Below are 13838 nucleotides of genomic sequence, written 5' to 3'. Positions count from 1 at the left end.
AGGCAGTCTCATGACTTTTTTGGAAGAGATAAGCTAAACTATATTTAAAATCTCTTTTCAAAAGCATTTCTTTATACCCTGCAGGGAAGGAAACCCAACTAAGAAGGGGGAAGAACCCGTCTGCCTGGAGTACTTTTATTTTTCCAGGCGCCTTTGAATTTATATTGTATAAAATGCTCTTTAAGTGGCCTGAGCATTGTCACGCTTCAGGTTTGGAGGCACTGAGTATAGGGGCAGATATCAAAGTACTGCAAGGCTGAACACACCATGTAATGTGCCCCCAAAAGTGATCCTTTTTCTTAACCTGCTTGTTAGACTGTGGTTTCCCAGTGTCGCCTCCCGCTGCTGGGACATGGTGCTGTCCTCGATGTGTGATAGTGGCAACTGTCTCCTCTGCAGCCTTTTCCTCTTTTGTGGACAGGTACAAGGCACCGCAATTTCACAACAACTACGAGACGTTAACCATTCTCAATGTCACCCCCTTGGAAGCAGAGGTGCGTTTCTCCTTTGAGCGCGATCTCAAAGCAGACACGTTCCTTTTAGACCCTCCCAGCATGACACTCAAGCCTAAGGAGAAGCAGGTAGGAGTCGGGCAGGTGGGGCGGGCACTGGTGGAAGTTCCCAGGAGCTGTTCCTCCTGCTCACTGGATGCTCTTCTCTATTTCTCTTTGTGGGGATGGGGCTAGGAGCTGACCATTTGGGCATACCCCACTTCAGCTGGACTCCTGGAAGACAACCTTGTCTGCTGCATTAAGGAGAACCCTGAGCCAGTGATCTTCCCCCTGTGCTGCCAGGGGGTGCAGGTGGAGCTGGGGGTCAGCCCCAAACAGGTGCATTTCAACAAGCTGCTCCTGCACAGGTCAGTCTCCCCTGCTGTCTGCTCTGCAGGTCCAAGAGCTAACAGTGAGCTCCCCTTCAGCTTCTCTCGCTGGCCTGGTGCCCGCTCAGAGCAGCGGCAGGGCTCATGTCCCTCTTTCTGCCAGAATTCCCAGTATCTCGCTCACTGTTCCTTGCTGGCTTGGGGATCCTACGGCAGCTACAAGCTCTGTAGCCCCCCCAACAGTGCTGTGCAATGGGCAGCCTGATGCGTTGGTACCTTGTCTGCTTGTTCAGAGAGCAGTCCAGTTGCTTCTCCTTGTCTTGCTTCTGTTGGCTACACTTTTAACACCCAACTCACCCCCAGAACCTTACCTCCAAGACTTGTGAGAAAGCAAATAATTTAACTGTGTTTCAGACACATGGACAGAGCTGCTCCAAGTTGTATTCGGTTGCAAGGCTGGCATGACCATCAGACAGCCAGTACTGAGTGTCTTCCTGTCTCTGCAGGAGGGAGAGCAGGACCCTGGTCCTGCAAAACCGTACCCCGCTGCCCATGGCCTGGCGGCTCAGTGGGCTGGAATATGTTGGGGAGGACTTCTCTGTGTCACAAGACGTGGGAATTGTCAGTCCTCACACAGAGTTTGTCGTGCATCTCTATTTGAAGCCCAGGAAGGCTGTCAACATTAAGAAGATGATCCGACTAGAGGTGAGGGGATCTATGCCCACCCTGGCAGAGCAGGGCAGAGAGATCAGCCCAGTGCTCTTAGGGATGGAAATTGTGCTTGAAGTGGGAAAAGAATGAGCCTTCATGTGATTCCTTTCTGTCCGCATTGCTGGGGGAGCAGCCCTTAGCAGCAAGGGACTCTCACTGAAGGATCATGTTTTGGAAACTGACTAGCAGGATGCTCTGGTAGCTGAGCATCATGGGGCAAGTGTGCTGAGGAGTCAGGGAGAGATGCACCTGATGAACACAAGGGTGATACAACCCCAACTTCTGCTGCCACAGACTGGGTTCACCAGAACACTCGGTGCATCCCAGAGCATCCATGACACCCCAGATAACCAGAAACGGCATCCTGAGCTTATACTACACCCAACTTGCCTCTGAGCATGGCTGAACACTGTTGTTTGGTTGTCCAGAATTTAGCGTGTTCCCTGCACCCATCCTGGAGTCCTTCTGGGGCTCTTACCATTGAGCAACAAACTTTCACCCTGGGATTTTGTTCCCTGTGTTTTAGGAGCTGCATTTCAGTGACGTTGCTGGGCAATTGAAGAGGAGAGGGTTGGTTGCTAATGCCACCTGCTCTGGGACAACTCATGCTTTATTGTGGTTGTTTTTACATCACTGTGACTCCCAAGCTGCTTTAGCAGCAGCATTTCCTGCTGTAGGAGTGCAGAATTGTGCTGAGAGGGTTTCTTACTGTGGCAGAATCCCGCTGGGATGGCACATGAGATGAACAGGTTAGGAAAGCCTGGGAGTCCACAAATGCTTGTCAGGCAGGGGAGGCCATGGTGGAAGCGGTTGGCAGAGACAAGGGCTTGTATGTTGTCTACCAAAGTAATTTAAGAGACTGGCTTAAGTGGTATTTGTTTCTTGCTGCCTCAGGTTTCAGATGCAGAAAACATCCTGGGAATTGTTCAGATTGAAAATATCCAAATCCTTGCAGAGCCCTATGATGTTGCTCTGAGCATCACCATTTCTAAAGGTCAGTGGATGCCACCAAAACAAAGTAGTCTGGGTGCATTGCATTGCCTTGGCAGGTGGATGACCAAAGCACTTGGGATGGGATATTATGTAAGTATGGCATGAACACATAAAGCACATATCCTGCTAGCTGTGGGGAGTAAAGCACTGTCAGGGCACAGACAGCCTTGAGTGTCTCACGTCTGAACTTTGGAGTGTGCAGATTGACTTGGGGGCTTTGAAACAACAGTGATGGGAACAAGCAGTTGGCAACTCTTGAAGGCTCAGCACAGCACATAAAGTTGTTGGATCTGCCCTTGGAAAGGAAGAGATGGAAACCAAGCTCTTTAGCTGCAGATCTTCTCTAAGTAAGAAGAGAAAGGGCAGCAAAGTAGCTGGAGAAAACTTCCAAGAACAGAAAGTTGCTGAGAAAGATTTTGTGCCACCTGAGAACTCCAAACATGTATCTTGTCGCGTAGTGTAGTCTGCAGCAGCTCACAAATGTTCACCACTTCTTACCTTGCTCTGCGGGTTTTCTGCAGGTACAGATGGTGGCATGGATTTTGGAATCCTTAGGGTCCTGGATGATGCAAAACAAATGCTGACTCTGAAGAACAAAGGGAAGTATGAGATTGGATACAGGTGGGTCCAGCTGTCTGGTCTGTGAACGTATGGTGCCACCATCTGCCCAGGCCTGCATTCTCATGCGGTCCATGGCTAGAACCTGTTTCCATTATGCCTAACTCATGGTCTAGGAAAATATAAAACCTGGGCTTTCTAATTTCAAATATTTTTAATAGAGAATCCAACCACAGTCCAGCAGTTCTTCACAACTCAGCAGGAACTAGATGGAGAGACTCTGAAATATAAACCACTCACTGCTAAGATTCATTGCCTTCCTTGGAGGGTCAGCTTTATGAGACTCTTTAAAGGAGGAAATGAAGAAATTTGGGGTCAAGTTTAGCTTGCAGAACTTGTGATTGTCTGCACTCTCTGTCAAGATCTAGGATTCCCCAAGCAGAGCTGGACTCTTTCACTTTTATATTTTTTATGGCCCTATGCCAAGTCCTGGCTGTGCTGATGGCACTTGTACTTTTAACTGCAGAAACCTCATTCTTTCCCTTTCTCCCCAGTTTGAAGCTGGAAACTGCAGATACCAAAATACCTGACTTGGCATCCCACTTCACTGTCCAACCACAGAAGGGCTTGCTGGCTGCCTCAGATCGCCCTGTGCAGGTCCAGGTGCTCTTCCACCCCAAGCTGGAAATTAATATTGAGGACAAACCCATCCTGCACTGCCAGGTGAGCTGCCTGGGCCAGGTGGTGTTAGCACACCAAGTCTTGGGAGTGTAAGCAGGATGTGTGTCTTCTGGAAGGAAGGCTTTAGCTGGGCAATCCTCTCTCATACATGAACAATGAAGTCTTTCAGAAACCGTTTGTGATGCTTCCTAAGGAGAGCTAAAAAATCTGGCTCTGGAGGAGGCATTTAAACAGGGAGAGTGAGGTGACAGGGCCAGGGGACAGAGAGAGAGAGTGGCCTCATTGCTGTATATACCAACCCCTTCTCCGGCTGCAGGTGATTGAGCCCAGCATCGGTGAAGGAGGGGAGACCATCGCTGTCATCCCAGTGAAAGTGTCAGCAAGAGCCACATTCAGCAAATACAGCATTTGCCCCGCTTCACTCATCAGCTTTGGTGCCATAATAAACGGTACCAAGAAAACCTGCACCTTCAGGCTGGAGAACAAAGGCATCCTTGACTTTAAATTCCACATCTACCGAGCAGAACAGGATGCAGCTGTATTGCTAAAGAGAAGGTGAGAGAAGACCTGCACCAGCCTTCCTGCCTGAGGAGGCACCACAGCACAGCTGGTGCGTGACAAGCAGCCAGGACACCTGGGTTATTGTCCGTTTGTGTCACTGGCTTGTGAAGAGGGGGCAGAAAAGTGTGTTGGTATCCCCATGTGTAGGACAAGGCTGGTGATAGAGCTGATGTATCCACAAGCAACAGCAGTTAAGTGCTGCAGGCAGGACCTGGGAGCCATGGGGGGCAGGAAGGATTTCCTCCATGGGGAGGAAAAACAGCTTTAACCTCAGAGAAAGGCAGGGGGAGCTCAGCATGATGGCTATTTTCTGCTTTCTCCTCTCAGTGCAGATCAGATGAAACCTGACCACTCCTACGAGAATGACAACTTAAGCAAAATGGCTTCCTCAGCCAAGCAAAGGAAGAACTCACTGTCCAAGGATGCAAACCCAACCATGCAGGTGGGTGGCTCCTGCTCCCCAACGCGTGCAGCTACAGGAGGTGTGGGAACATGTTGCTGTGCCCAGGCTGGGGGCTCATCACCACGGGATGGGATGTGGTGTGTGGTGGAGGTCCATCATCTCCCAGCTACAAGCAGAGGCAGGAGCTGCTCAGTCCCTGTGAGTGTTGTGGGGTCAGAAGAGGGGAGCAGGTGCTGTGTTCGGTACCTGCTAGCCGAAGCAAGTCTGTCAATACCACATATACAGAATATCCCTGTTTGAACTCCCAGACCATAGATAGCAGATCACCTTGCTTTTTCTTCTTCCTGGTCCTTGTCTCTCCTGTCATTTCTCACAGTTCTGCTCTCCTGTTTTACCCCTGGAGGCTGAAGGATCCCAGCTGCCATCTTCACCATTTACACCCAAACTTCTTTCTCTGTGCCACTCAGGAGAGGCCTGCAGCTCCTTCTGGCTTGTTCATCTCATCTGAGGGTGCCTTTGGGCAGTGGAGTCATCCCTCCCTTCCCTGGAACTGGGGGCTTGGGCCTGGCTGGAGGCCAAGAAGTGATGTACTCTTTGCTGGGGATGCTCCAGGTCAGGCTGTTGGACATCAGCCTCTCCTGGGACTCTTTCTGCAGGCTCGCTTCACACTCGGCATGTTCACAGTGTACCCTGGCTTTGGCTCCCTCCCTCCTGGAGGCCAGCAGATGATCACAGTGGATTGTCAGGCAGAGCCACTGGGCACATGCAAGGAGCACCTGTGCATCGATATCAGCGGCAGAGACCCCAAGGACAACCCCCTTGGCATCCCCTATACCCTGTTTGCCGAGTCCTGCCTCCCAGGTACGCCCTGTTCATAGATCCCCATGGCCAGACTTGCTGCTGATCAGCACCGAAACTTTCTGCTTGGCTAGAGAGGCACCCTGACCCTTAAGTCTCATCTTAAAATTCTCAGAGGTTCCCATCCTTTCCAAGTCCACCAGTGGGTAGAGGCTGGGAGGGATGCATGGACGGATCAAAGGAAAACAATACCCTTCAAGACTGAGGGTGACTGAGCTCCATCTTCACAGCCAACTCCCCCAGAGAAGGCTGGGTTTTGCAGTGACCTGGGTAGAAAGAGCTTATCAAACCTTCTGAGAGCTCAACAGGGTCTAGAGAAATTCAGCAGGAAGGCTTCTCCATCCTCAGGCCTCCCTCTGGTCTGCTTGCAGCCTTCGTGGTTGATGACATACAGTCTATCTTTGAGGAGCATCGAATCTGCAGCAACATCAACCTCTGCCAGATCCTACAGACAGTGCAAGACAAGGGTGTGTTCATCACAGATGAGAACAAGTTTATCTTCACCAGTGTTCTCGTTGGGCACAAGGCCAAAGCTCGCTTCAAGATCCGCAATGTGAACAAAGTCCCCTGTGATGTGGTCCTCTCCATCAAACCCGTCCCTGGGAAGGTAAGAACAAGAGGCCAAGGTGACCATTGCTCTTTAAAGGCTATGTGTAGCCTGAACCATTCAGAATATCTCTGGGAAATGTGCTCAGAGTGGGCTTTTCTACTGAACTTATGTGCCAGGACTCAAAGCAGACTTTTTCCTCAGGCTCCTGGTCTTTTCCTTCTCTTTAAAGGTCAATTCTAAATTATTTGCAGGGTATCCCGTGCAGTCCCCAAATTTCATGTATGCTGGGGTGGCTGCCCAGTGCTCAGAACAAGCTTTTGCACTCCTGGGCTTTATGGCAGGTCCCTGTGCAATGGATGGAGTCACCCCCTGAGATGGAAGGAGCCTATCTGGGGAAGCAGGAAGGAAGATGCTGTCTGGGGCTGTTCCCCATGGTGCATATGTGAAAAAGAGTGCAGCGTGTTGAAGCACGTTTTCTCCTAACACCACTTTGTGGGTTCTCCCAAGCATAACAGCCGCATTAGCGACATTTTCGAGGTGGATCCTGTTTGGATGCAGGTGCCCAGCCACTCCCACACCTTTGCTACGGTGACCTTCACTCCACAAGCGATGCAGAACTACCAGTGCACTTTTGAGGCTTCCCTTGATGTCCAGGCAAGGTAACTCACCCTGGGAAATCTTGGAGGTGACTTTCTGATAGCTGCCTCTCCTCTGGGAGCATGCAGACCTTTTGTTAATGATAACTCTTTCAGTAGCCTTTGGTAGAGTACTTAGCATTAGGTAATCCAGTAGGCAGTAACTATTAGATATAACAGGGCAAAAAATAAAGAGTTCGAGTTTAGCCTATATGAGTAACTGTGAAGACCGTGTAACATTAGGTACTGGAAGTTCTTGAATCAGAAAGAAATAAAAACATGCAACCGCTGAGCTGGGGTTTTCCAAGGACAAGTGATGAGATGAAACAGTTTCTGCGCCAGCAAGTCAGCATGCATTGTTTCCTCCTTATTTGTTACAATGAAATGACCCTATATGATTACCTGGGGTATATTATGTTACTTTATGTTAAGGAGCGATTGGACCCCTTCTAAAAGAGAAGCCCTGTTCCTCTGTACCAGGGCTCTGACCTGCATTTTCCCAAGCCTTTAGTGACTGAACTGGGACAAGCTAAGTCAGCTTTCTGCCCTGATAAGCAATTCTGGGCTTAGTGTCCTCGGAAATAATCTTTACTGCCAGTATTATTTATTTACTTCGCCCTTCCTGCTTTTATACTGTTTTCATGCTGTGCCTGTGCTTTTTGCATATGTTTCATGTCACTGCAGCCAGTGAATTTGCCATGTCTCATCTGTTGCCTCATTATTTACCTGCATGATTTGATTAAGTGAAATGATTTCTAACTGGTGTTCTGGAAGGCTCTGGCTCTTCAGAGCAAGTTCCTGTTGTGTATGTCCCCAAATTGGACTGGGAGGAGAGGGAGAAATGTATTCTGGGGTACAGGAGCACCAGCCAGGGAAAAAGCAGCAGGTGGCACTCGCTTTATTACTCACCAAGTAGAGAACGGGTTGGTACCAGCCCTAATGACTTCTCCTCTGCCTCTCCTGCAGCCCTGCCACAATTAAAGCACAAAGTCTCACCTTCGATATCAGTGGAGATGGGAATCTGCCTCGGGTGACGGTCCTGCGCCCAGTCCTTCGCAATAAGAGGGGGAACCCTCTGCTGCTCTTCAAGAAGCTGTTGCTGGGTGATTTGGAAACACTCCCTCTGGTCCTTAAAAACAGTGGCATCGTACCTGTCCAGGTGAGGGCCTGCTCAGGGAATGCTCTGGTCTGGGAACTAGTGCTTATCCCATGGAGGAACTGTCCTAGAAAACATGGTAGACCTGGGAATAGATCTCAGAAGTTTTTTAAGCAAATGACTGATTTTGACTTTCCAGGAAGGGAGTTCCTCTTGGAAATGTGATTTTTTTTTTTTTCTGACCAGTCTGTCCTTTTCAGTTAAACACAACACAAGGAATTTGGTGGGCTGTTTTTCCCCATCTCTCTTCTCACATTTTGTATCTCATGTGGGCATGTGTGATGTCCTAGTCACAGTAGGTAGTATTTGATCGTGTTTTACTACATTTTATTTAAACTCATTTATAGTTTAATTACATTCTGCTCACTACTTTTAGTACTTTATCCTGTTTTACTGTATTTTAATTATATCCCAATACCTCTGAACACTTGTTCCTGTCTGATTTTACTTAATCCCTATGGTAAGAGCTGTGTTTGAAGCGGGGAAGCGTGCTGGGGTCCTGATGCAGGACCAGCAGCAGGGCAGTGTCAATCCTCCTGCTGTCCTGTACCCACACCAGTGTGGTCCTGCTCTATGTTCCCTTTTCTCAGTTGATGCTAGACCTGCTGGATGAAGGGGGAGTTTTCTTCTTGAAAGCCAGGCCTGCTACAGACTGCATCTACCAAGCTGTGGGTTCAAAGGAGGACTCTCCCAGAAAAGGTAAATTCATTAACCATGAAGTGTGGTCACCTGCAGAGGGAAAGTGTGCCCTGCTCTTGGCTTGGCCAAGCAGCAGCCAGATGTTAGATACAGTTTCTTTCTGGGGGCTCTCTGTACCTGTAATTTTTCATGTGGACTCTTGCAGGATTTCCCTCTAGCAAGTCATAGGAAACTTTTCTGTTCTTCTAGACACGGTGGGCTGAGTTGTGGGGGACCATCGCCATTTCAGTGAACTGTCTGAAGTCTTTGCTGCATGTGGGAAGTTACCAGCCTGAACAGAGGCAGGCCTTGAACCCACAGCCAGCCAACAAAAGCCAAAACCCCTCTTGACTCAGCTTTATGGCAGGAGCTGGCTGGATGCAAGTTTGAGTGAGAGCTGGGTGTTAACCTGAGGTTAAGACACTAAAGCAGTGATGTATATGGTGGTGTCATAGTCCTGTGAACAATAGTCTGAAACCGTTGGTGGGAGAGACTGTGCTTAGAGGCAGCTGGGTTTCAGGCTCTTTTTCCACTTATACCCCATGGAAAAGTTTCCTCTGAACAGCTGGTTCACTTGTCTCTGATCTCCATTGCTGTGCAGAGAGGAAGCCTTACACCGTGTCCCTGGTCCTGCATCATGGGGAATTAGCAGAGTTTGATGTGCTTTTCAAACCCACCCTGGCCCAACGTGTGGAAGGCAAGATCCACCTGTCAGTGGTGGGCAATCCCTATGAAGAGACCAACATTCAGTTGGTGGGTGAAGGCTATGAGGATTACTTCACGCTAGATAATATCCATGGACTAGTCGCAGACGGCAAGGAGGAGAACACTGAGTGGAATCTGGAGGAAGACATTGAGGGTAAGAGGGGAGAAGCTGCCAAAATGGAGCAAGGAAGAGGAAAATAGACATTTCTGCTCACCCTGTGACAGTGCAGGTGTGTTCCAGCCTTAGCAGACAGATCCTGTCATCTTTCATGGTCTACGGAGTGGCCACACTTGAGAATATAAGGGAAGATCCTCTGTCAAGGGAGAAGTTTGCAGGCTTGTAGGGAAGGGTCAGAGATACCAGCTGAGTATCTTTGAAAGGAAATCTACCAGCCCATGGTGTGCAATGAAGATGAAGACCATGTGTGATAGTTTACGTTCTCTATATAATGAGGCCTGTGGTGTTGCCCACTGGACACAGTGTCTGTGAGTGTGGCTGCCATGTACACAGAGGCAGGGCACACTGCACTGCATGTCTCGCTGCACAGACACGTGTTCAGGGACGTGTTGGTGTTTCCCTGAAAACGGTAGGATGGGAAGCTGCATCTCCCAGAGGGAGGAATGCTTGGAGCAAGGAAGAGTTGGACATAGATGTGGGGGGCAGGTGGACCTCACCGCATGCTGACATCTCTTGCTGTCATTCATAACAGCTGCCAGAGTGGATCACATCCAGTTCGGGGACTGTCACATTGGGACACCCTACACTGCGACCTTCACCATCACCAATCGCAGCAGGGTAGAGGCAATGCGCTTTGAGTGGTTGGTGGACTCCCCATTTCACTTCTCCCCCCAGGTGAGCTTGGACGGGTCTGCCTCTCCCTGCTGCTCCAGCACTGCCCAGCAGGTTCCTGGAAGGTCGCTGGGAGTCACCACATACTGGTGGAAGCCTGTCTCAGTGCCACATAGGTGTGCTCCTTGGCATCGCTGGGGCAGGGCTGTCAACCTTGCTCCATGTTGTAGAGTCATAAAATCATTGTGGTTGGAAGAGACCCTCAAGATCATAGAGTCCAACCATTAGCCCAACATTGGCACTAAACAGTGTCCCTAAGAACCTCATGTGATAGTCTTTTAAATCCCTCCAGAGATGGTGACTCCACCACTTCCCTGGGTAGCCTGTTCCAGTGCCTGACAATCCTTTCTATGAATAATGTTTTCCTAATATCCAATCTAAACCTCCCCTGGTGCAACCTGATCCCTTTTCTTCTCATCCTATTGCTTGCTACTTGGGAGAAGAGACCAACACCCTCCATGCTCTAAACTCCTTCCACATAGTAGTAGAGAGCAAGGTGGTCTCCCCTCAGCCTCCTCCAGGCTGAACCCCCCAGGTCCCTCAGCTGCTCCTCATCAGACTTGTGCTCCAGCCCTTCTCCAGATCCATTCCCTTCTCTGAACTTGCTCCAGCACCTCAATGTCTTTCCTGTAGTGAGTGGCCCAAAACTGAACACAGGATTCAAGGTGTGGCTTCAGTAGTGCCTGGTACAGGGGGGTGATTACTGCCCTGGTCCTGCTAGCCACACTATTCCTGATACAAGCCAGGACACTGTTGGCCTTCTTGACCCCCTGGGCACACTTCTGGTTTATGTGTTGGTGACATATCTTGGTTGTGCTTTTCTCTATCAAAACTCAGATCAATACACAGTAAGATGCAGATTCATGGCACAGCTGCTCACCACATCTACCCCTTCGCTGTCAATCCTGCCCTTGCTAGTGACTCCAGTTTGGTCTTGACACTCTGCTTCTCCCAAGGTGGGACACCTCCATGCTGGCTGTGCTAAGGACATCACAGTGACCTTGAAATCGGATGTCGCAGTCACCTTCAAAATGCACCCTGTGAAGTGTAAGGTGGCCAGGATCGCCTTCCAGCACCTGCCAGAGCAGGTTACTGACTGGGACGACCGCCTGCGCACTGTCAAGTGGGTGGATGCTGTGAAGAGCCCTGCAGCCACGTGGCCTGTGAAGAAGAAGGTAAGAAGCACAATAGCAAAAGCTAATCAAGCTTCCACAAAAAGAATTGCCAACAGCAGCAGACCAGTATCTCCGCTTCCTTCTGACATTTAGTCCATCTGTGAGGTTAACCAGCAGTGCATTTTAGGGGACAGCTGGATGTACAGTGACCTGATCTTTTGACAGGAGATGTTTAGCCGCATTCAAGCTATCAGTCTCTGCCAAAAGCTGAGGTGTTGCAGCCTGCGTTGAACTGGAGGTCACATTTTATGATAACACGTTTTATGGTGTTAAAATCTCTTTGTTATTCAGCACCTTTTCACCAACAAGGAGTTAAACTCGCTGCATTCTGTCTCTTGTTTTGAAGTAGAGAGCAAAACTAATACTTACCTGTGTATGCTGGGTAACCCACCAGCATGTTGTGGATGAGCTCTGAGCTCTCTATGCACTGACACCAAAGACTTTGGTTGTGGTCTCTATATTGTGTGGGATATCTGATTATGGGGCAGCCCAGGCACTGTATGGCAGTTGTGCAGGAGTCCAGAGAAGTATCATGTCCAGAAACTTGCTTTTATTGTCATTATTGCCAAACATTCTTATCTTGGGTGATCGTTCTTTCCTAGTTTCTGAACCATGGTGAGATCTTTAAACCAGACTTCTTCCCCAGGAGAGCATCAGCAATTGGAGACTTTCCTACTGAGCTCATTCCCATTCCAAAATGTCCATCCCCAGCGCCCATCAGTGTGGCTGTTGGCCCACACATCATATCTGAAAAGCACTTTCTCCTAAGACAAGAAGGAAAAGGTGCTTTCTAGGTTGGTTTGTTCTTGGGCTTCCCTATCCACAGAGCTCCAGCAGGGAAATTTAATTTAAAGGCCTGCTGGATTTATATGGGCCCAGGAAAAAGGTCAGACACTCTACAGGGTTGAAACACAGGGACTGATACCTAGTCATAGTTCCCATGGGTATTCACAGTCATGGTGGTGATTGCTTTGATCAGTAGCTGGAAAAAAAATACTATAGTGGAAGAGTCAAATTTTATAATATTTTCAGGGAAATAAATAGGAATGGTCCATTTTAACCCCTATATGTGTCTGATTTTGGAACCAGAAGACTCCTTGTTCAGCCTGGCTTTTCTCGGCTCTGCTCAGTGGTTCTTCTCTGTCTTGTTTGGAGGTGATCGAGACAGACCCAGAACCAGCTCACAGTGTCCTGGAGGAGAGCAGCCGTGAGGTGGAGCTTTGTCTCAGTGCTGTTGTTGACTATGCTGAGTTCAAGCTGGATATGCACATGTTTCGGTTCAAGAAGACCTTGCTCTTCCAGACCAGGATGTTCAGGTGGGTGCTGGCGACCAGGCAGGGACCTGCAAGTGGGAGCTGCTTCCCCAGAGCCACGTTGTGGTCTCAGGTGGCCTCTACTTTTCCTTCTACTCATGTTCCTGTGCCACAGAGGTTATGCTGACATGCTCATTGCTTGGCCACTTAATAAACCTGTTTTAATTTGTAAACAGGCTGATCAGCCTTGGATTGCGGTGCTGCTGCTTGCTGGGTCGTGAGGTTTCAGCTTCCACACACATTCTGGCACATCCCAGGGCCTGGAGATCTCCTGCATGTGGACCAGAGTCCTTTCTAGGGCTTTACATTCAGTCTCACCTGCTGTTCATCACTTTAAACAAATCATCTGTTGCTTCATCCTTTCCAAGTCCTGGTGTCGGGGCCCATGTATCTGCACACAAAGCCGAGCAGGTGGCTGCCATCCTGCCAAGATGTGCCAGGAGACATTCAATTCTGCTGTGCCTTTCTGCTGAGAACAACCATGCTTTTGCTCTCGTTGTGTGTCGTCATCAACTTGAGGATGCTTTTGCAATCGAAATAATGTCGAATCAAGACCAAAAGACTAGAATAACACCCTTGGACAAAAGTCTCCTGAGCACCATGACTGGTGTTTGCTCTTTAATTTCTAGACTTCGAAATACTTTATCTTGGGGCAGCCCAGGGAAGTGATCTAGACATGGCAGAGTTGCCTGGGGAAGATGATGTTATTCAGCATAAAGAAAGGGGTGCCAGGAGCCCACCATGCAGTGCTAACTTTTCTACTCACTTTGTATTTATTTGACGTTTTATTTCTCCTCCTTGTTGTTCAGTTTCCAGCTGTCCAATACAGGGAATGTGGCCCTGGAATACACCTGGATGGCAGCTGCTGCAGATGAAAGTCCAGTGAGCCAGACTGGGGAGCTGCTCCCGCCCAAACTCTATGGTGAGGCACTGGGTCTCTGTGGCAGCTGGGAATGTCTGGGGTGTTTCAGTCGGTAGCTGAGGGCTTTGGGAGAAGACCATGCATATCAATTACCTCTCCATCCCTGTCCAGTCTCCTGTTTTCATCAACATCTTCTCAGCTGCAGCTGGAGACTTTCTCTTTGTCCTCATCTTGGTCCTGGAGATGGAGAGGGTTTAATAGTGTGGAGCAAAGCAGCTGGTTCCTGTCCTGGGCACATTAACCTTCCTGTCTGTCATCCAAGCATCTTT

The 13838-nt window shown here is 49.2% G+C and overlaps 1 protein-coding gene across 12 annotated transcripts in view; it reads left to right on the top strand.

The window, feature by feature from the left end:
• Positions 1-13838, top strand: part of HYDIN (HYDIN axonemal central pair apparatus protein) — a 167087-nt gene that overhangs the window by 140955 nt on the left and 12294 nt on the right. For 8 of the 12 annotated variants that reach the window (XM_065028958.1, XM_065028960.1, XM_065028959.1 and 5 more), the window contains 18 exons: positions 422-581; positions 687-859; positions 1327-1525; positions 2426-2525; positions 3046-3145; positions 3637-3805; positions 4080-4318; positions 4652-4766; positions 5384-5588; positions 5957-6192; positions 6643-6794; positions 7737-7929; positions 8517-8625; positions 9206-9463; positions 10020-10162; positions 11116-11334; positions 12490-12650; positions 13457-13569. In XM_065028958.1, the coding sequence (XP_064885030.1) occupies positions 422-581; positions 687-859; positions 1327-1525; positions 2426-2525; positions 3046-3145; positions 3637-3805; positions 4080-4318; positions 4652-4766; positions 5384-5588; positions 5957-6192; positions 6643-6794; positions 7737-7929; positions 8517-8625; positions 9206-9463; positions 10020-10162; positions 11116-11334; positions 12490-12650; positions 13457-13569 (3044 nt within the window). Of the gene's footprint in view, positions 1-421; positions 582-686; positions 860-1234; positions 1526-2425; positions 2526-3045; positions 3146-3636; positions 3806-4079; positions 4319-4651; positions 4767-5194; positions 5331-5383; positions 5589-5956; positions 6193-6476; positions 6795-7736; positions 7930-8516; positions 8626-9205; positions 9464-10019; positions 10163-11115; positions 11335-12489; positions 12651-13456; positions 13570-13838 lie in introns of those variants that run through there. The other 4 variants (XM_065028963.1, XR_010465959.1, XR_010465960.1 and 1 more) reach the window with 4 other exon arrangements.

This window comes from Columba livia, chromosome 13 (assembly GCF_036013475.1).
Source record: "Columba livia isolate bColLiv1 breed racing homer chromosome 13, bColLiv1.pat.W.v2, whole genome shotgun sequence".
Classification (NCBI taxonomy): domain Eukaryota; kingdom Metazoa; phylum Chordata; class Aves; order Columbiformes; family Columbidae; genus Columba; species Columba livia.
This window is presented reverse-complemented; position numbering and strand designations above follow the sequence as displayed.